Source organism: Lagopus muta, chromosome W (assembly GCF_023343835.1).
Source record: "Lagopus muta isolate bLagMut1 chromosome W, bLagMut1 primary, whole genome shotgun sequence".
Classification (NCBI taxonomy): Eukaryota; Metazoa; Chordata; class Aves; order Galliformes; family Phasianidae; genus Lagopus; species Lagopus muta.
The window spans coordinates 2,024,586-2,044,914 of record NC_064471.1 but is presented as its reverse complement, the minus strand read 5'-3'; the positions used below and the strand labels follow the sequence as shown (position 1 = coordinate 2,044,914).

Genomic DNA, 20,329 nt, shown 5'->3' with positions numbered 1-20,329 from the left:
GATTTCTTCTGCTGTATTGCCCCACACAATGATGACATCAATGTACTGCAGGTGCTCAGGAGCACTGCCCTGTTCCAATACAGTCTGGATCAACCCATGGCAAATGGTCGGGCTCTGTTTCCACGCCTAGGGCAAACGGTTCCAGGTATACTGAACGCCCCTCCATGTGAAAGCAAACTGTGGCTTACATTCTTTGGCCAAAGGAATGGAAAAGAAGGCATTAGCAATGTCAATGGTGGCATACCATTTGGCTGCTTTTGACTCAAGTTCATACTGGAGTTCTAACATGTCCGGCACAGCAGCACTCAGTGGGGGAGTGATTTCATTCAGGCCACGGTAGTCCACCGTCAGCCTCCATTCCCCACTGGCTTTACGCACTGGCTCTATGGGGCTGTTAAAAGGCGAGTGAGTTTTGCTGATCACTCCCTGGCTCTCTAGTTGACGAATTAACTTATGAATGGGGAGCAAAGAATCCCTGTTGGTGCGATACTGACGCCTGTGCACCGTTTTTGTAGCCATCGGTACCTGTTGCTCTTTTACTCGCAGCAGCCCCACAACAGATGGATCTTCTGACAGGCCAGGCAAAACAGACAGCTGCTTAATGTTGTCTGTGTCCACAGCAGCTATTCCAAAGGCCCATCGATACCCCTTGGGATCCTTGAAATGCCCCCTTCTGAGATAATCAATACCTAGTATACATGGAGCCCCTGGGCCCGTCACAATAGGATGTTTTTGCCAGTCCTTACCAGTGAGGCTTATCTCAGCCTCCAACACAGTCAGTTCTTGAGAGCCCCCGGTCACTCCAGAAATACGGATTGATTTTGTCCCTTGGTGACTTGAGGGCATCAGAGTGCTCTGTGCACCAGTGTCCACCAGGGCCTTATATTTCAGTGGTTCTGATGTGCCAGGCCATCTAATCCACACAGTCCAATATACTCTATTATCCCTTCCCCCCCGACTGAGGGCTGGGCCCCTTTATTCATTATCTGTGGCAACTGGAGCAACTGCACTGGCGGTTGATCTGCTTTTTAATTCTCTCACCCGTGCTCGTAGCAAAAACATAGAACCATGACAGTTTGTTTTGTTTTTCCTTCACATCGCTCAGCTCCCTTCAGTCCTAACATCCCTGTTACACCCTTTGCCTTCCTCAGACTGTGTTCTTTTCAAACTCATAATTACATATACTACTAACATATTTCAATTTTACCTCCTGCTCTCGGGAGGCTTCCTGTGCTAACACTGGGATTTCAGGTTTTGTAGATCTCTGCAGAGGCTTTTCTCATTTTCAGTGCCCTGTCCTCTCTGCCTCCCCCTTTGCAAGTACTGTTGTTTACAGCAGCAGTCTCCATGTGCGGCACACTCTCTCACACCGAGTTCCACTCGCGGGGGGGTTGCTCTCATGCCAGCACAGGTAAACTCACTTTCTCTTTAGCCCTTTTTCCTTTGTATATTATTCCACTATTCATACCCTAAGTTACACTTCCACATACCCTCAATTCTATTTCTGTACACCATTAACAATTAGCTTTCTTATACCATCAAAACAGTTTGTCCCATTCCTTTCAAAATCCACAAGCCAAACCATACAGTTCTTCAACTTCCACAAACACCCAGCACTTGGTCTCTCATGATTAGCGTACTCAATTACAAAACTGGTCCCATTATTCCATTTATGTTCTCGTTTCTTATTCAATATTCCCCCTCTGGCTCACCAGCAATGTTTCTCCAGCGAGCCAAAATACTTCTCAGTATCACTTTAGACTCCCCTTGTTCCATAACGCCTCGTACACAAATAACATAACAACATAACACTTTCGCGACATAAACATTTAACAACAACAAAGACAGAGACAATAAACAGTACAATTTATCCTCAGGATCCTTCCTCTCTCTGCCTCCCTCCAGGGCCCAACCTTCCCCCTGTATTCCTTTCCTATGATCTATAGCGTATATATATTTCCATCATCATCCCAAACTCATTTCATTTAAATGGACAAAATATGTAGTATGAACAAATAATACAGAGAACAAAACAACTTTTGCTTCATCCGTCTCTGGCCGCCTCCCTCACGGGAGAACAAAACAGCAGATGAGGACTCTGCTCTCGCTCCGTAGCTCAGCTACGTCACACTCTCCCCACACTCACACAATACCAGCTTAGTCAAAATATAAGTTCAAAATTTCTTAGTTTCTATTTCTCATTTCCTCAGAAGCTATCCCAAGTATTCTGATGGTATTAATTCAGATACACAGTACTAAACATTTACAGCAGATAGTAACAGCAAATATATAACCTATAACTCCTGTTATCACAACCAGGAGAACCCAAATAACCATTTCACAGGATACCCACTGTATCATGTCCCCTTACCCCATGTACAACTTACAAAGATCGTTTGCGGGTGCTCCCGCAAAGATGGATGGTCCTTGTCCGCTCCCACAGTGATCAGATGAGAAAGAGAAGTTCTTCTTGCCCTGTGGACATCTAATCAACTCCCTACCAAACGTCCTCGGGCTGTTCTCAAACCCTTATCTTGATGGCCTTCATCCCTCTCATTATCCCACTCACAGTATCTTCCATCCCTTATTTTCTAACAAGCCCTACATTCTTGCTTCTGTAAACTCTCTCGAATTATTTCCCTTCACCCCCTTGTTCTCAGTCACTGTGAAGTCTTCTTGGCTTTTTTCTTTCACTTGTGGGGCCCATCTCACCTTTCAGATGTCATCCAGAGGGACCTGAACAGGCTTGAAAAATCAGCCCATGAAAACCTAACAAGAATCAACAAAGCCAAGTGCAAGATGTTGCACTTGTGCCGGAACAATCCCAAAAACGCATATTGACTGGAAGAACTCTTGGAGAACAGCCCTGGGAAGAACTTGGTAGGTTCAGGTGAATGATTTTCAAGTTTGATGCTACTCAACAGTGTGTGCTTCAAGCTCAGAAGACCAACAAAATCCTCAAAAACATCATAAGAGAGACGGCCAACAGGATGAAAGAGATGACTGTCCCCCTTTACTCTAGCCTAATGAGGCCTGACCCACATTCAGGCCTGGGGCCCTGTATAATCAAAGGATATTAAGATGTTACAATCACAAGACAGTTAGGCAAAACAGACTAAAATAATAAAAATAAAGGAAGGCTTACCTACACAATGCACCAAAACAAGGGACCTCCAGAAGAGATCCTTCCCTACTGGTAGACAGCTCTTAAATAGATCTAGGAGGGGTGGAGCCAGGCTCCCCCCCCCCCCCCCCCCCCTTCTGGCAGCACAGGTGAATTGCCTTCACCTGTGCTCCTCTGGCTGACTCAAGGCTCGCCTCAAGTCATCACAGGTACAGGCTGTGACTCAGCAGTTGCCATAAACTCTACACCTTCACGGCGTGAACCAATGATCAGGTTAACTAAATGGTAAGCTTTCCCTAATACAGAGATCCACTGTATTGCGACACTTATACAATTTTATCGTGACGTGTGTTGGCACAATTCAAGACGAGTGACGATCAGTGAATGTCCATACTCTTTCTATGGACCAGTGTTCGATAATGTGACTGGAGGCATGAGGTCCTGAGGTGCAGGTCCGTTCTATGTTCCATCAGTCCCATGCAGACCATCACCGAGTGTTGTACGTGATCTGACAGCAACACGCGAATGCTTGATGGCATTTTGTTCCATCCAGTGGTCCTGAAGGCTCACAGACTCACGGGGAGTAATACAGATGTTTCAGAGGTACAAGGAGGGGAAAGTCTGCTCTCCAGGGCAAGATACAGGCCGTATTTCTATCCTGGGTCAACATTTCCGCTTGTACTGGGGCACTTCCTGGCCGCCTGCACCACACCTTTTGGCCGGATGTCTGCGGCTGCATAACGATATCAGGCACCAAAGGAGGTGTCCTGATCTGCCATAGGGACATGATGGGGGTCCCTTTAGCGATAAAGATCGGAGTGTTGACCACGATATCAGTAGGCCATGCAACTATTACTGGAGGGACTACTGAGCCTCCCACCTCCAATAATCTCCCCCAAGGTGCAAGTAGGCCATACCACTTGGGTCTTACCTGCACCTTCGAGGGCCATTTTATTTTATGGGTACCCCATCAGGTCTTACCTGATGATCAGTGCCCGTAATTTGGATCCTAAGCGGGGTTGCCCATGTTGTCTGCAACATTCTCAGGGCACTGGGTCTGCCATCTTGAGGTCTTTCATTCAGGTCCCGCAAGGTTTCATACAGTCTTTGAATCCACCCCTGCAGGGACTGGGAGTCTGTATTCAGGGCAGCCTTAAGAATACCATTATAACGTTTGATGAAGCCTGCCCCTGTTGAATTATATGGCAGGTGGAATCGCCATTCGATGTTATTTTCTTCTGCCCAGCGCTGTAACATTGCACCAGTAAAATGAGTCCCTTGGTCGCTCTCGATGACTTGAGGTGTCCCGTAGGCAGACATCAGTTTAGTGAGTGCCTTGATGGTATATGCCTCGTTTGCTCTCGGTACTGGATAGGCCTGCAGCAGCCCACTTGCAGTGCTGACGCAGGTCAGGGTGTCTCTTGCCCCTTCTGAATGAGGAAGGGGCCCGATGTAATCGACCTGCCATCGCTGGAGAGGATTGTGTCCCCTAGCAAGATGGACTGCTGTTCCGGGCAACGATCTCGGTCTCATCTTGGAGCAAGCGCCGCAATCCTGGCATGCCTGGATGATATCATATAGTTGTAGGGGCAGTCCCCATGCTTTAGCAGCTGCCCACATTGTCTTTTGTCCAGCATACCATAGCTTCTGATGTAACCAGCGGGCGATGTTCTCAGATGGTGAATTCTCAATCCATCAAACTCGGGCCAGTGTGTCGGTGTATGGGAACTGCTGAGTCAGGGCCTGAACCTCTGATTAATCACCTGAGGTGAGCCATGAGTCAGCCAGAGGAGCACAGGTGAAGGCAATTCACCTGTGCTGCCGGAAGGGGGGGAGCCAGGCTCCACCCCTCCTAGACCTATTTAAGAGCTGGCTAGCAGAAGGGAAGGTTTTCCTCTGAAGATCTCCTCTTTTGGTGTCTTCTGATGAGCTTAGTCAAAGGGTAAGCTCTTCCACTTATTTTCTTTTTGTTGTCATTGTCTGCTTTGCCTTATTCTCTTGTTTGTTTTGTGATTATAATGTTTCATTGTCTGTTGATTATACACAATTTTGTTGTGATTACAGCATCTTGGTTATGCAGTCAGCTACATTGTTTTCTGGTGACTGTAAGGGCTGATGACCAGAAACATAGTAGACACATACAGTCCTGTGCTTGACCGTATTCCATATATCTAACCATGTCTTTACCGCAGTTCAGTCAGGCATGGTTAGACCTTTTCTGGGTGGCCCGCTGTGCAATCTGAAGAGTGAGTCCCCGGTACGCTGCCCAACTATCTGTGTAGATGTTCAGGGTACCACCACTGGGTTCCTTGGTTATAACCATCTGTACAGCTTACAGTTCTGTCCGTTGGTTGCTTTAATCATGCTTCTCATCAAACCAGATTGTCTCGGTGGAAGGATGGTATGCTATTGCTCTCCACTTGCTGGGGTTGCCCTTGCTGGATCCATCTGTGTACCAGGCATCTTCAGGGAAAGGATTTTTTTCCTCCTGAACGGGATTCTTCTCTGGTGGAGCTACCAGTATTTCTTTTGGTGCATCTCTGTGATACGTCACTGGGCCTAGGATCTTCTGGAGTTCTTCTTTCAAGGGTGATGAAGACAGACTGTTCCTTTGGCTGAGATAGGCGACCCATCGTGCCACTGTTTGTGTTTGGGCCACCTGTCTTAGGAAGGTGGGTCAGATCTTTCACCCACCCCCGAATCGGCAGAGTGGTCTTGACTATAACTGCAGCTGTCTGAGTTACTGGCTCTACTGCCTGTAATGCCGAGTAGGCAGCCAATAACTGTTTTTCAATCATACTGTATCTTTCTTCTGCTCCGTGCCAAAGCTGAGACCGGAAACCAATGGGGGTCCGAACAGCGCTCTGGCGTTGCCACAGGCCCCAACCAAAGCTGTCTTGAGTAACATGAACGTCCTACTTGGCTGGGAGGGAAGGATTGAATATACCCAATGCCTGGGCTTGTTTAACTGCCAGTTTTGCTTGTTGGAAATCATCCTGTTTCGTTTTCCCTCAGTCCCTTAGTTGCCCCTTTTTTCTGAGTCAGTTCATTGGCCTTAGCAGCTGCGCTAGGTGAGGTATAAAGGAACGCCAATAACCCAATATACCTTGAAACTCTTGCAGCTGTTTTGATGTTGTAGGGACTGGGAATGCCTGAACCTTATCTATGACAGCACTGGGCAGCACTTTGGTCTTTCCTGACCAAACCACCCCCAGGAATTTTATGGACAGGCCTGGACCTTGCACCTTTTGGGGATTTATAGCCCATCTCCTCTGTTGAAAATAGGCAGTTAATGAATTTGCCGCCTGTCCTACTACGTCCAGTGAGTCCGATGTTAGCAGGAGATCATCAATATAATGATATAGGTTAACATCATCAGGTTACATCCAGTCAGCCAGGTCATGTGCCCCTAGATTGTGACAATATGTTGGTGAATGCACGTACCCCTGTGGCAGGACCTGAAAGATCCATTGCCTGCCTCCCCACATAAACGCAAACTGATTTTGCGATTCCTCAGCAATTGGGGTACTGAAGGATGCTTTTGCTATATCTAGGACACAATGATTGGTTTTTATCTTCCTACTCAATGTGTCCGTTAGGGAGGCAATATTGGGTACGGCTGCATGAATAGGCGGCGTGACTTTATTTAATTCTCTGTAATCTATTGTCATTCTCCATGTGCCATCTGACTTTCGCACTGGCCATATGGGGGAGCTATATGGGCTGTGTGCAGGTCTTACAATGCCCACTTTTTCCAATTCCTGCACCATTCTTGATATTTCATCTTGCCCACCTGGGAGTCTATACTGTCTGACATGAGTAATCCGGCGTGGTTTCAGCAGGCAAACAGGCTCATGTTTTGCATGGGTTCTTAATACTGCCTGCACCTCCCGGATACCGATACATCTCTGTCCAAGTCTGAACTCTCCCACAGTTGTCTGGAGAGCCAGACCCCATAGAATATCTATGCCCAGGATGTATTCTTGGACTGGGGCAATGGACACCTTGTACTCCTGGGCTGGGAGACGCCCAACCCCCAATTTTAACCATGTTTGGGTGGCCGGAATAGTCTGTCCCCCAAAACCACCAATCATCACTCTGTCCCCATCAAATTTTCCCAGATCTCCATAGGTAATTGATGTTTCTGCTCCTGTGTCTACCAATGCCATAACTCTCTGAATATTTTTTTGGGACCAATAAATCGTTAATTCTACATAGGGCCTCCGGTCCCGTCTGGAGGCCCTACGGGGACTAACATCCCTTGTCACGCCAAGAATTGTGCTAGGGCCTATTCTTTTGCTTCCGATGGCTCAGGCATTGTGGCCCAAGAAACCTGGCGTGGTTTTTTTTTTTTTTCTTTCCCTTTTGGAACAATAAAATCTTGTAGGTTCCATGTTGTGGTTTGAACCCTCTCTATAACCCTCACCCTTGATTTCTTAGGGTAACTCTAGAATTTTTGATTGTCCTTTAGTTGTCTCCAGAGCTGGAGAAGGACATGGTTGGGCTGGTGGTCAATCTTGGCAAATTGGACTCCAGCCTAAATTAAATCATTAAACAATTGTTTTCAGGATACCCTTATGGGTCCCGATCGAGGAGCTCGAGCAGCCGGCATTTTGGTTTTATGTACCAGCAGGACCTCTGCTTCTTCCAATAGCCGAATATATCCCCTGGTCCGCAGGTGTTCTGTTCCTCCCAAGTTGGCAACTAACTGGGCAGCCTGCTGGACTACTGCTTTTGAGGCTACAAGGGGATTTAATATGGAGACTAGGGTGCCATAGAGATGGGAGGGAGCTTGCTGTAAAATTAAAATCTCTCATCCCTGCTGAGAATTTAACCATATCAGGGCCATCAAATGTGTCTCCGTAGATACCCACTCTTACACCCAGTTCGCAGATGTAATTTTGAAGGTCCTCCATGGAGGACCACGTGCCTGTATGTAAAGGTATGTCCGATTTATTTGGCCGTACCATACGGCAGGCCGCCATTAACCATTCTATTATAGAATGGTTTTCATCACGGTATTTATTACCCACATATAACCTCTGCCTGAGAGCAGGATGGATAGTCATGGTGGTCAACTTGGCTATTTCTGGGCTTTTCACCAAGACACTTTCTGCCCCAGAATCCCACAGTCTTAATAACCAAGCCGGCGCACTTTCTCTAGGCTTCTGCTGAAATCGCTGTACTAAATCCATCAATTCTGTTGCCGTGTATGGCCAGGCCGTTACATGTAAATGAGTCTGGGCAGGGGGCCACTGATCAGGCGGCACCCCTGCTGGTCTGTCCTGCATTTTTTTTGTTTCCTGGGTTACAACAGGACCGACTTCTAGCGGATCAGTCAGAATTGGATATTCAAGATCTAATTTAGACGTTTTATTTTCTTGATCAACAAAGCCTGTTAATTCAGGAGTCTGGTCATCGTTTATTGAAATGTTACTAACTTGGCCTACGGGAAGATCTAGAATTGGCTTCCCTGTTAAAACACCGAGTTCATGCTGCAGTTTTTCAATGCAATCTTTCAGGAGTTGATTTTCAGTCTCTAAAGTATTATTTCTTATTTCCGCATGATTTAAGGCACTTAATAGTAGCCATGCCACTATGGAGACAGCCAGTTGTCTTTCTTTAGTGATGAGCACATCTTTGGTAAGTCCTTGAAAGTAATCCGCCATGCGATATGGGGAGATATTCCCCATAACGCGTAAAGGACCCCGTTGTTCAACGATAACTGTTAAGTCATAATAGGGGGATCCCTCAAATCCTGGGATCTGCCCTGGAATCATTTTCTCTGGAGAAATGTTGTTCTCCCCCTTGACCCATTTATATAAATTCCGAAGAAAAGACACAATGTAAAGTTTAGTATGTTTGGCCTGCCTAACTCTCTAAGTGTATAATCAATTGATATTAAGATGTTATAATCACAAGAGTGTTAGACAAAATAGACAAGGATAACAAGGAGAATAAATGGAAGGTTTACTGACAGAAAGCACCAGAAGAAGGGATCTTCAAAAGAGATCCTTCCCTATTTGTAGCCAGCTCTTAAATAGGTCTAGGAGGGGTGGATCCAGGCTCCCCCCCTTCTGGCAGCACAGGTGAATTGCCTTCACCTGTGCTTCTCTGGCTGACTCATGGCTCACCTGAGATTATCAGAGGTTCAGGCTGTGACTCAGTAGTTCCTGTATAGGCCCCCAGTGCAAGAAGAATGTGGTGCTCTTTGAGCAGATTTTTAGGAGGGCCTTGATTTTCAGAGGGCTAGAGTTCCTCTCTTATGGAAAAAACTAGACGGAGCTGGAATTGTTCACTTTGGAGAAGTCTCCAGGGAGACCTCATTACAGCCTTCCTGTACTTAAAGGGAGCTTGTAAACAGGAGAGAGAACAAATTTTTACATGTTTTGATAGTGATAGGACCAGGGGGAATGATTTTTAAATTAGAAGAGGGGAGATTTAGATTAGATATGAGGAGAACTTATACTCAAAAAGTGGTGCGACACTGGAGTAGGTTGCCCAGAGAAGTTGTGGATGCCCCATCCTTGGTGGTGTTCAAGGCCAGGTTGGATGGGATAGACCAGTCAGGCTGGTCTATTGGGTAGTAACCCTGTCCCCAGCAGGGAGGTTGGAAGTAGATGATCTTTAAGGTCCTTTCCGACCCAAGCCATTCTATGATTCTATGAAACGCTCAGGCTCATTCAGCCTCCTTCCCCTTCCTCTCTGTGCACTTTACAGCTTACTACCTCTTTAGTTTCAACTCTAACTGGTAAACATTCTAGTGCAATGTCTAGGTTAGTGTGTGCAGATGTCCTTCAGGGTAGAATATCAGAGTACTGCAGCCAAATGTAATAATGCAATCTGAATAGTGATGCTCTCTGCACAGATGAGAGATTTTCTTCGTTTCTTGCAACTTTAAGAGGTTTTTTTTTTTTTTTTTAAATAGATGGAAATTTGGGCTACAGCAATATATATATTTCTTTTTCCCATCTAATCCTCTGATTTCAGCTGGGACAGAATTTCATATTCTTCAGTGTCTAGTATGACACTGTCTTCCAGCAAGGACACCTGGGATGCATGAAAAGCTGGGAGGGGACAGAACCAGAACAGCTGATCTAAACTGGCCAAAGGGATATTCCATACTGTATAATATTATGTGAAAAAACCTGTATAACTGCTGGCAGTTGGCCGGGGAATCTGCCACTGCTTGGGAACTGGCTGGGCATTGGTCATTGGGTGGTGAGCAATTGCTTAGTGCATCCCTTGTTTTGTATATTCATATATGTATTATTATCACAACTGTTATTTTTCTCTTCCCATCTTAGTAAATAGTTTTTATCTCAACCTCTTTCCACTGATGGGGGGGAGTGGGCAAAAGGCTGTGTGGTGTTTAGTTGCTTGCTGGGTTTAAACTACAGCACCTTATTTTCTTGTGATACTGCTTCATACAACACATTTTCTGTTTCAGAATGCTAAATCAATTTGGAGTTTAGATGTTGTGGTTTTATGTTATTTCTGTTATAAATAGTGTATAACACCTCACTTGTAGCATTTATTCCAGATTTTATATGCACTGTCTGTTCAAGTTTAATAGTGATCTGGCATATGAAATTAGGTTGTATTACTGTGTATCTATGCCTCTCACTTAATGCTTGAGTCAAGAGAAATGTCATGCTTACATAAAATTCAAAAAGAAACCACCCAAATTTTGCTATTCAGTGAGAAAGTATTGAGAGCAAGACCTGGGTCTTCATGTTGGGAAAATAGATGTAGGCTTGGATATGATCTTCAGAGGACAGTGTTTGAGACCTTGATTCAGCAGGGTTCTTTGTCAAGCAGTGCTGTCTGTACTGAAGTGAACATTTTTCTTGCTACATACCATATCTTTTTATATTATACAAAAACTCTGCTCTTTTGCTTTGGGCTTTATCATGCTGAATGGAAAACAGGCTCATAATGCAGACTTCTGAAGTGGTGCTTGCACATCTCCTTCAATACTATAAATGTGATTTCCTGTATGTTGGTAACTGCAGCGTGTTCCATCTCCAAAGAACTTTACTTTTTATTTCCTTCCTGGATCACTTGTATCAAGGTGGTTAAGTGACTTCTGTAAATGAATTTGTGGCAGGTTAGAGATTAGGGCTGGGGTTCATGCCACTGTAGTGCATTATTTCCCTTTTGTAAGCAAATTCTCTCAATAAGTTGAGAGAACAGTTAAATTTTCTGCTAGATGCAATCTCCCTGGCATAGGGTTTGGAAAATTGCTGCCAACTTGCTGAACTACTGGGAGTTTCACATTGGTCTTAACTGGATGCAACTCTGCTTCTGCAGCTATCAGAACCAAATAAAAGCTTGATAGTAAGAAAAACATTTATGAATGTTGTGATGGAATGGCAAAGAGGGCTTGTAAATGCACTTTTTACTTCTCTTAGATTTTGTTGGAGATGAAATAGGTACATACATATGAAAGGATTTGTCATACTTGTAATAAAGGCTAAGATGTTCAAGATGCATCATTTCTCAGAAATAATGAGTTTTCTGTGTCTTTTTTTAGCAAAAGATAATTGATAATGAAATTATAGTATTTTTCTTAATAATGTAAGCCTTCTTTCTTTTCCTGCCCAGGTTTCCACTTGAGTGGCACAGTGACAGAGCCTGCAATACAATCGGAGCCAGAAACTGTTTTCAATGTAGCTATCAGCTTTGATCGTTGCAAGATTACCTCAGTGACTTGTAGCTGTGGAAACAAAGATATATTTTACTGTGCCCATGTTGTTGCCCTCTCTTTATACCGAATCCGCAAGCCAGACCAGGTCAAACTACATCTTCCCATTTCAGAGACACTCTTTCAAATGAACAGAGACCAACTACAAAAATTTGTACAATATTTGATCACAGTGCACCACACAGAAGTTTTACCAACTGCTCAAAAATTAGCAGATGAAATTCTTTCTCAGAATTCAGAAATCAGTCAAGTCCATGGTAAGTTTGATGTTTTTTCTTCCTTGTCTCATTCTTTCCTTGGTTTTGAGCGCTTTTTGTGTGTGTGTCATTTAGGAGCATGACCTCCTGAGGTCCCTTCCAATCTGAGTAATTCTATGATGTTTACAAAAGAGAATTCTGTTATTGAAACTTCAAGTTGTTTATAAAATAGTACTTTTTGGGAAAGAGAAGAATGCATAAGCATGGAGCTTGATGTCTCCAGTGCTGTTAATACTTGGCCTGATTTGCTTCAGACTTGTATTTTCCTGCTATGAAAAATGTGAATATTCTTTGTATAGCCACATTGCTCAAAGAACCAATTTACCAACTGCAATTTTTTGTTACTCTGTTCTTTATAAACTAATCTTTTAATGCTTTGATTGTGTAATTTTGTTTTAATGGCAAAGCATAAAAGCAAGTAGGTGTTACTGGTCTTTTTCATACATTAAATATGCTGTAATTATACTAATCACAGGCATGCTAATCTTTGTCTTTTATTTCCTCATTGTCTAAATATCCCTTTAATAATTAGTATTTAAAGTATTTTTAGAGAGAGATTTAATGTTTGTCACAGCCCAAATAGAAAAAAAAAATACAAAATTTCACAATAAATTTGAGTAGGGTAGTTTAAAAAATATTCACAAAACTGTTTGTCTTGTATGTTATTGTCTTCCTAGTAGATGAGATTGCAGGATGTCTTTATTGACTTAATATTTACTAACAAAATACCAAAAATGGAAGTAGAAAATACAGACAACATAAGAAAGTCTTCTATTACCAAAGAAAACTGGGTTTAAAAAAATGATCTATAGCCTCCTGCTCTTCTCAAACTCCCATAAAACCAGTCTGATTTTTTTTGTTGTTGTTGTTGTTTATTATGGTAAAAAAAAAAAAAAAAATTAGAGGATTCTTTGAAGGAAAAGTGAGTTTCTCTTATTATACAGCAAGTAAGCAATCTTCTGGATTTCATACTATAATTCTGTTGTTTTGATCTTTAATTAAATTCCTTTTAAGAAAATGTAATCAAAAGAAATTACCCCTGGTTCTAATAACATAATTCAATGACTGGAAAAACAATGGCTTACAGGCTGTTTCAGCCCTGTTCCGTGACTAGTGGGGCGGAGGGATTTCACGAATCTGCACCTCTGGAAAAGGGAAACAGGGGACCCCAAAATAATTAAAAACAGCAGCAATGATCTGAGAAGAAACAAACTAATTTACTAAATATGGTATTGGAATGCAAGATAACACTCTATAATACAATATAATTAGAATTGAAGCTAATAAATCAAATATAATGGGAGAGAGTGTTCAAAAGGTGGATAGGCCTCACTATAACGCTGAGGTGAGATGAGGTCCAGTTGAGCAGCAGGGAGGAGAGCCTGACCAAGAAGGGAAGAGGGAGATCAGATGACCTACCAAGGCCTTATATCTGTTCCCCCTGAGCAGAAATGATAACAACACAGTGAACAGTCTTCTGGGGAATGTAGTTCTTCTCTTCTGGGACAGGTACCCAGAACACTTTACACTTTAACACATTAACTCCCAGCACACTACATGATGTTATGATGTGAAATACTGATAACCAAAAATCATAAAACCATGACACATTCACTCTGTCATATCTCTTCTGCTACAGATGTTCAATTTGCCATACAAAACTGTCTTGTAGACTACTCTTGGTTTGAAAAGTTTAACCTCACTATACTATTGTTTGAATCAGAATTATATTAGACACAGCTTGGAGGCGCAGGTAAGTAAAAAAAGAAATGTACTTAGAAAATATTGTTTATGAAAGTAAGAGGAGACCCAGCACAGAAACATCAGAAACAGATTTAATCAAATCGAAGTCTCAAATCTGTAGTTGAATAAGATGCAACTTAGCGACATCTAAGGCCAGTTGGACCCCTTTACCTCTGCAAATCGGCTTGATTCTCCTTTTCCTTCAGTGGCCTCTGCAACTTGTCGTGTGGGGCTCCACACAGCAGATTTCCATCTGCGATGCTTTCCCACAATACGACACGATCCGTTTGTGAACAGGGCATATTTCTTTTCATTCTCTCGTAGTTCATTGTATGGTGGGACTTCTTTAGCACGTGATACTTCTTCTCCTGGTGGTGTTCCAAACTTTTTACCTTCAGGCCAGTCCATGATGACCTCTAGGATTCCTGGACGGCTGAGATTCCCCATCCGTGCTCGTTGTGTAATCAGTGCAATCCACTTGCTCCAAGTGGCATCAGTAGCATGATGAGTGGAGGGAACCTTTCCCTTGAACATCCAGTTCAGCACTGGCAGTCGAGGTGCCAGAATGAGCTGTGTTTCAGTACCGACTACTTCGGAAGCAGCCCGAACCCCCTAACAAGCGGCTAAGATCTCCTTCCCAGTTGGAGTGTAGCCATCTTCCGACCCCCTGTAGGCTCGACTCCAGAATCCCAGGGGTCGGCCTCGGGTCTCTCCCGAGGTTCTTTGCCACAAACTCCAAGTGGGACCGTTCTCACCCGCAGCAGTATAGAGGATGTTCGTTATACCCTGTCCCTTCCGTACTGGCCCTAGGGCCACAGCACGGGCTATCTCTTGCTTAATCTGTTCAAAAGCCTGCTGCTGCTCAGGGCCCCATGTAAACTCATTTCTCATTCGCGTCACATAATAAAGGGGGCTTACAATGAGGCTGTAGTTTGGAATATGCATTCTCCAAAAGCCCACTGCACCCAGAAAAGACTGTGTCTCTCTTTTGCTAGTGGGTGGAGACAGCAGTGATTTTGTTGATCACATCTGTTGGGATGTGACGACGGCCATCTTGCCACTACATACCTAGGAACTGAATCTCCTGGGCAGGTCCTTTCACTTTGCTTCGCTTAATAGCAAAACCAGCACTCAGAAGAATTTGGATTATTCGCTCTCCTTTTGTGAAGACTTCTTCTGCTGTATCGCCCCACACAATGATGTCATCAATGTACTGCAGGTGCTCAGGAGCACTGCCCTGTTCCAATACAGTTTGGATCAACCCATGGCAAATGGTCAGGCTGTGTTTCCACCCCTGGGGCAAACGGTTCCAGGTATACTGAACGCCCCTCCATGTGAAAGCAAACTGTGGCTTACATTCTTTGGCCAAAGGAATGGAAAAGAAGGCATTAGCAATGTCAATGGTGGCATACCATTTGGCTGCTTTTGACTCCAGTTCATACTGGAGTTCTAACATGTCCGGCACAGCAGCACTCAGTGGGGGTGTGACTTCATTCAGGCCACGGTAGTCCACTGTCAGCCTCCATTCTCCACTGGCTTTACGCACTGGCCATATGGGGCTGTTAAAAGGCGAGTGAGTTTTGCTGATCACTCCCTGGCTCTCTAGTTGACGAATTAACTTATGAATGGGGAGCAAAGAATCCCTGTTGGTGCGGTATTGCCGTCTGTGCACTGTTTTTGTAGTTATCGGTTCCTGTTGCTCTTCCACTCGTAGCAACCCCACAACAGACGGATCTTCTGATAGGCCAGGCAAAACAGATAACTGCTTAACACCTTCTGTGTCTACAGCAGCTATTCCAAAGGCCCTTTGGGATCCTTAAAATATCCCCTTCTGAGGTAATCAATTCCAAGTATACTTGGAGCCTCTGGGCCAGTCACGATAGGGTGCTTTTGCCAGTCTTTACCAGTGAGGCTGATTTCGGCCTCCAACATAGTCAGCTCTTGGGAACCCCCAGTCACCCCATGAATATAAATTGATTTTGTCCCTTGGTGACTCAAGGGCATTAGAGTGCACTGTGCACCAGTATCCACCAGGGCCTTATATTTCCGTGGTTCTGATGTGCCAGGCCATCTAACCCACACAGTCCAATAAACTCATTCTCTCTTCCCCCCCCCCGGCTGGGGGCAGGGCCCCTCTATTTATTACCTCTGTTGTCTGCAGCAACTGGAGCAATCACCTTTTTGGAGAAGTTCAATTTGGTTGTTGATTTGTCTTGTAATTCTTTTACCCGTGCTTGAAGTGCAGGAGTAGGTTGTGCATGCCACTCCTTCTTATCTTCTCCATGGTCACGTAGGTAATGCCACAAGCCAAAATGTGACATAGTCTTACTGTTGTCACTTGCTCGAGCAGGAGGACGTCTTCTTTTGATAGCTGAGACATTGGATGACACCGGCTGTGAGGAAATCAAGTTGATCAGCCCCTCCAGTAGGCTGTTTTGGGAATTCTGTTCCTCATTGGATGTATCTGTTACCACCATGGATTCATCAGCGTCAGGCACGATTGATAGTTTGTCTATTACGTCTTCTTGTTTGTTCTCCATTCTGTCCAGCTTTTCAGCTACTTTTGCAATGCCTGAAACACAAGCTCATAGAGGGCTTAGATGTAACTCAAAGTCTTGAAGTTTATTAACCAACTCATTTATAAGGGGTCTTCTTTCCCCTCTGCCATACATTGCTGCAAATGTACTGGCGTACCTCTCTGGTGCAGTCTTTGTGAATGTACGCCACATGTTTGGTGTACACCTGGATCTCTCAGGATCATGCTCTTGGTCTGGATCATCAGGAATGAAATCGGGGCTATGTAGCATTTCCACCACAGCATATTCTCTCAAGTAACGGATGCCTTCTTCCATATCAGCCCATTTCTTCTTCTCAGGCATCAGATCATCTTTGAAGGGGTATCTTTCTTTTACAGCTAACAACATCCTCTTCCAGAGGGTGAAGGCCTGGTTCTGGCATGTACTAATACCTCTGTCAATGGCTGAGTCCCTAGCAATGCCACCCAGTTGGCGAGCTTCTCTACTATCTAGCCACACACTGTTGGCCCCATTGTCCCAGCATCGAAGTAACCCAGTAGCAATAGGCTCATTTGGGTGACGTGAGAAGTCTTTTCTCAGACTTCAAATTTCATTCATTTTCAGAGATCGATCAACAAAGGTAACGATATCTTGCTCACCTCTTCCTCTTCCAGGACTTCTTGCCCTCACAGGCGTTGGTGACCATGGTCTTACTGAGGGCCCCCTCCCCTGGACTCAGAGGTGCTTCTCTTGGACCTCAGAGCCAATCCTCTGGACCTCTTTCCTCTTTCTTCTCTTCCAACTGAGTTGAGATTCGTTTCGTTTTCCGTCCTCTTACAGGGGCAAATGACATCAATTGTGGTACTTCCTGTGGTTGATCAGTTCCAATGCTCTCATCCTCCAGCTCAGCTTGGAGCCTGTCTCGTTCGATTATGACAGTATCTAGCTCAGATTGGAGGGTGTCTTGTTGAGATTGAAGACTGCCGAGTTTGGGTTGCAGGGAGTCTCTCTCAATTCGGAGGGCATCTCTCTCAGATCGGAGGTCTTTTCTCTGGAGCAGGATACTCTCTCGCTCATTTTGAACTGTTTCCCTGAGACTCTCCCTTTCAATTTCAGAAGCTCTCTCTCTCTCCAGGATAGTATTGAATAAGGCCCGATAAGCATTAGCTAGGCCCCAAATCATTTGTGCCTCTTCAGATCTGCCCAAGCCGCAACATTCCTGCCTCAAATAGGTGTTTAAGCTCTCGGGGTCTTTCAGGTGTTCCGGAGTGAAGTTCCACGACACTGAAGATTTCCATCTGTCTAAATTCTCTCCCAGACCTCTCCACACTCCCTGCCACTCAGTATTCTCCGGTTTTGGGGAGGACATCCTCAAAATGTAATAAATACTGTCATGGAGTTGACCAGACCAATCCATGTCCGTGACAGGGGCGACAGGCCTCCGCCCTCCCCCCCCCACCCCAGTCCCACAAAAATGGGAAGGAAGGGAGGGAGGAAAAGAGCAGCGGCAACAATCTATGGAGGAAAACTTATTTTACTATAATATTGGAATACAAGATAACACAATATATATACAATTTAATTGAAATTGAGATTAATAAATCAGACAAGATGAGAGAGAAAGAAAGTTCCCGGGACCGATTCAAACCTGAAAAGCTTGGAATGGCTAGGAAAGCACCCTCCAGCACCCACTGCAAGGCAGCAAGAAAAGCGCCCCCCCCACCCGGAAGGGCCAGACCCCGTGACTTCGGTAATGTACAGGGATAGGTACCTGGGATTGGGCAGTGACACTTTAATGCCCCGTACACTACATGATGTTTTGATGTGGAATACTGAAACCCAAAGTAAAAACAGACAAACAAACAAGCAAGAACCATAGAACCATGACATTCCACCCCTTATTCTACATCGTTACATCATGCTTAAAATATATATATACATATATACAAACAAAAAATGATTACAATGCATTACACACACATGGCTATATATATATACATATATATATATACATAGAATTAGTATCTGCACTCCCCCGGCATCAAGTTTCCCTGTGGTACACACTGGACATCCCCTTTCTTTTGCATTACCCACCAAGTGCTTAAGGCTTGCTGATGTGACTGAGGCTTGCTGATGTGACTCCCATCTACAAGAAGGGCCGTAAGGAGGATCCGGGGAACTACAGGCCTGTCAGCCTGACATCAGTGCCAGGGAAGGTCATGGAACAAATCCTCCTGGGAGAGATCACACAGCTTGTCCACGGGATCAGGCCCAGCCAGCACGGGTTCATGAAAGGCAGGTCGTGTTTGACCAACCTCATCTCCTTCTACGACTGGGTGACCAAACTGGTAGATGAGGGAAAGGCAGTTGATGTAGTCTACCTAGACTTCAGGAAAGCCTTTGACATGGTCTCTCACAGTATCCTTCTGCGGAAACTGGCTGCCCGTGGCTTGGACAGTTTTACCCTCCGTTGGATAAGGAACTGGCTGGAGGGCCGTGCTCAACGGGTGGTGGTCAATGGAGTGAAGTCTAGCTGGAGACCTGTTTCAAGTGGTGTCCCCCAGGGGTCGGTACTGGGGCCCATCCTGTTTAATATCTTCATTGATGACTTAGATGAAGGGATTGAGTGTACCCTGAGTAAGTTTGCAGATGACACCAAGTTGGGAGGTTGTGTCGATCTGCCTGAGGGCAGGGAGGCCCTGCAGAGGGATCTAGGTAAGCTAGATCGCTGGGCTGAGATGAATGGGATGAGGTTTAACAAGGCCAAGTGTCGGGTTCTGCACTTTGGCCACAACAACCCCAGGCAGCGTTACAGGCTTGGGGATGAGTGGTTGGATGATTGTGAAGAGGAAAGGGACCTGGGGGTGTTGGTAGATGCTCGGCTGAACATGAGCCGACAGTGTGCCCAAGTGGCCAAGAGGGCCAATGGCATCCTGGCTTGCATTAGAAATAGTGTGGCCAGCAGGAGCAGGGAGGTAATCATCCCCCTGTACTCAGCACTGGTGAGGCCGCACCTCGAGTACTGTGTTCAGTTTTGGGCCCCTCACTACAAGAAAGACATTGAGGCCCTGGAGCGTGTCCAGAGAAGGGCAACGAAACTGGTGAGGGGTCTGGAGCACAAGTCTTATGAGGAGTGGCTGAAAGAGCTGGGATTGTTCACTCTGGAGAAGAGGAGGCTCAGGGGAGACCTCATTGCACTCTACAACTTCCTGAAGGGAGGTTGTGGTGCAAAAGGGTCTGGCCTCTTCTCCCAGGCAAATAGTAGGACCCGAGGAAATGGCAAGAAGTTATACCAGAGGAGGTTTAGGTTGGATATTAGGAGAAAATTTTTCTCTCAGAGGGTGGTCAGGCACTGGAATAGCCTGCCCAGGGAGGTGGTGGAGTCGCCATCCCTGGCAGTGTTCAAGAGGCTCCTGGATGAGGAGCTACGAGAGATGGTTTAGTAGCTTGTGGCACTGATAGGAATGGGAGGGTGGTTGGACTGGATGATCTTGCAGGTCGTTTCCAACCTTGTGATTCTGTGATTCTGTGATTCTGTGAAGTGCATCTGGGTCCCTGGGCAAAAACTGTACCACGGAGAGGTTTGCCCTTTCCAGAAGCTGGAAGAACCCAAACTGCCTTTCCTAACATGTTCTTTACATGTACAACAGGGACTTTATCTCCCTCTACGGTATGTAGGGAACTGGATTGGTTAGGACCATCACGATTGATAGATCCTCTGGTATTGACCAACCAGGTGGCTACTGCCAAATGCTTCTCCCAGTGCTTAAATGTTCCTCCACCCAGTGCTTTTAGCATCGTTTTTAACAATGCATTGTATCGTTCAATTTTACCAGAGGCTGGTGCATGATAGGGGATATGGTAAATCCACTCGATGCCATGATCTTTGGCCCAAGTATTTACAAGAGAATTTTTGAAATGAGTCCCATTATCTGACTCAATCCTTTGTGGGGTGCCATGTCGCCACAGGACTTGTTTCTCG

At 45.0% G+C, this 20,329-nt stretch overlaps 1 protein-coding gene across 1 annotated transcript in view; it reads left to right on the top strand.

Annotated features, from left to right (window-relative positions):
• The window catches only part of LOC125686398 (zinc finger SWIM domain-containing protein 6-like), a 522,860-nt gene that overhangs the window by 173,271 nt on the left and 329,260 nt on the right, over positions 1 to 20,329 (top strand). Inside the window, exon 2 of the mRNA XM_048930326.1 lies at positions 11,732 to 12,088. Within this exon, the coding sequence (XP_048786283.1) occupies positions 11,732 to 12,088 (357 nt within the window). The remainder of the gene's footprint in view (positions 1 to 11,731; positions 12,089 to 20,329) is intronic.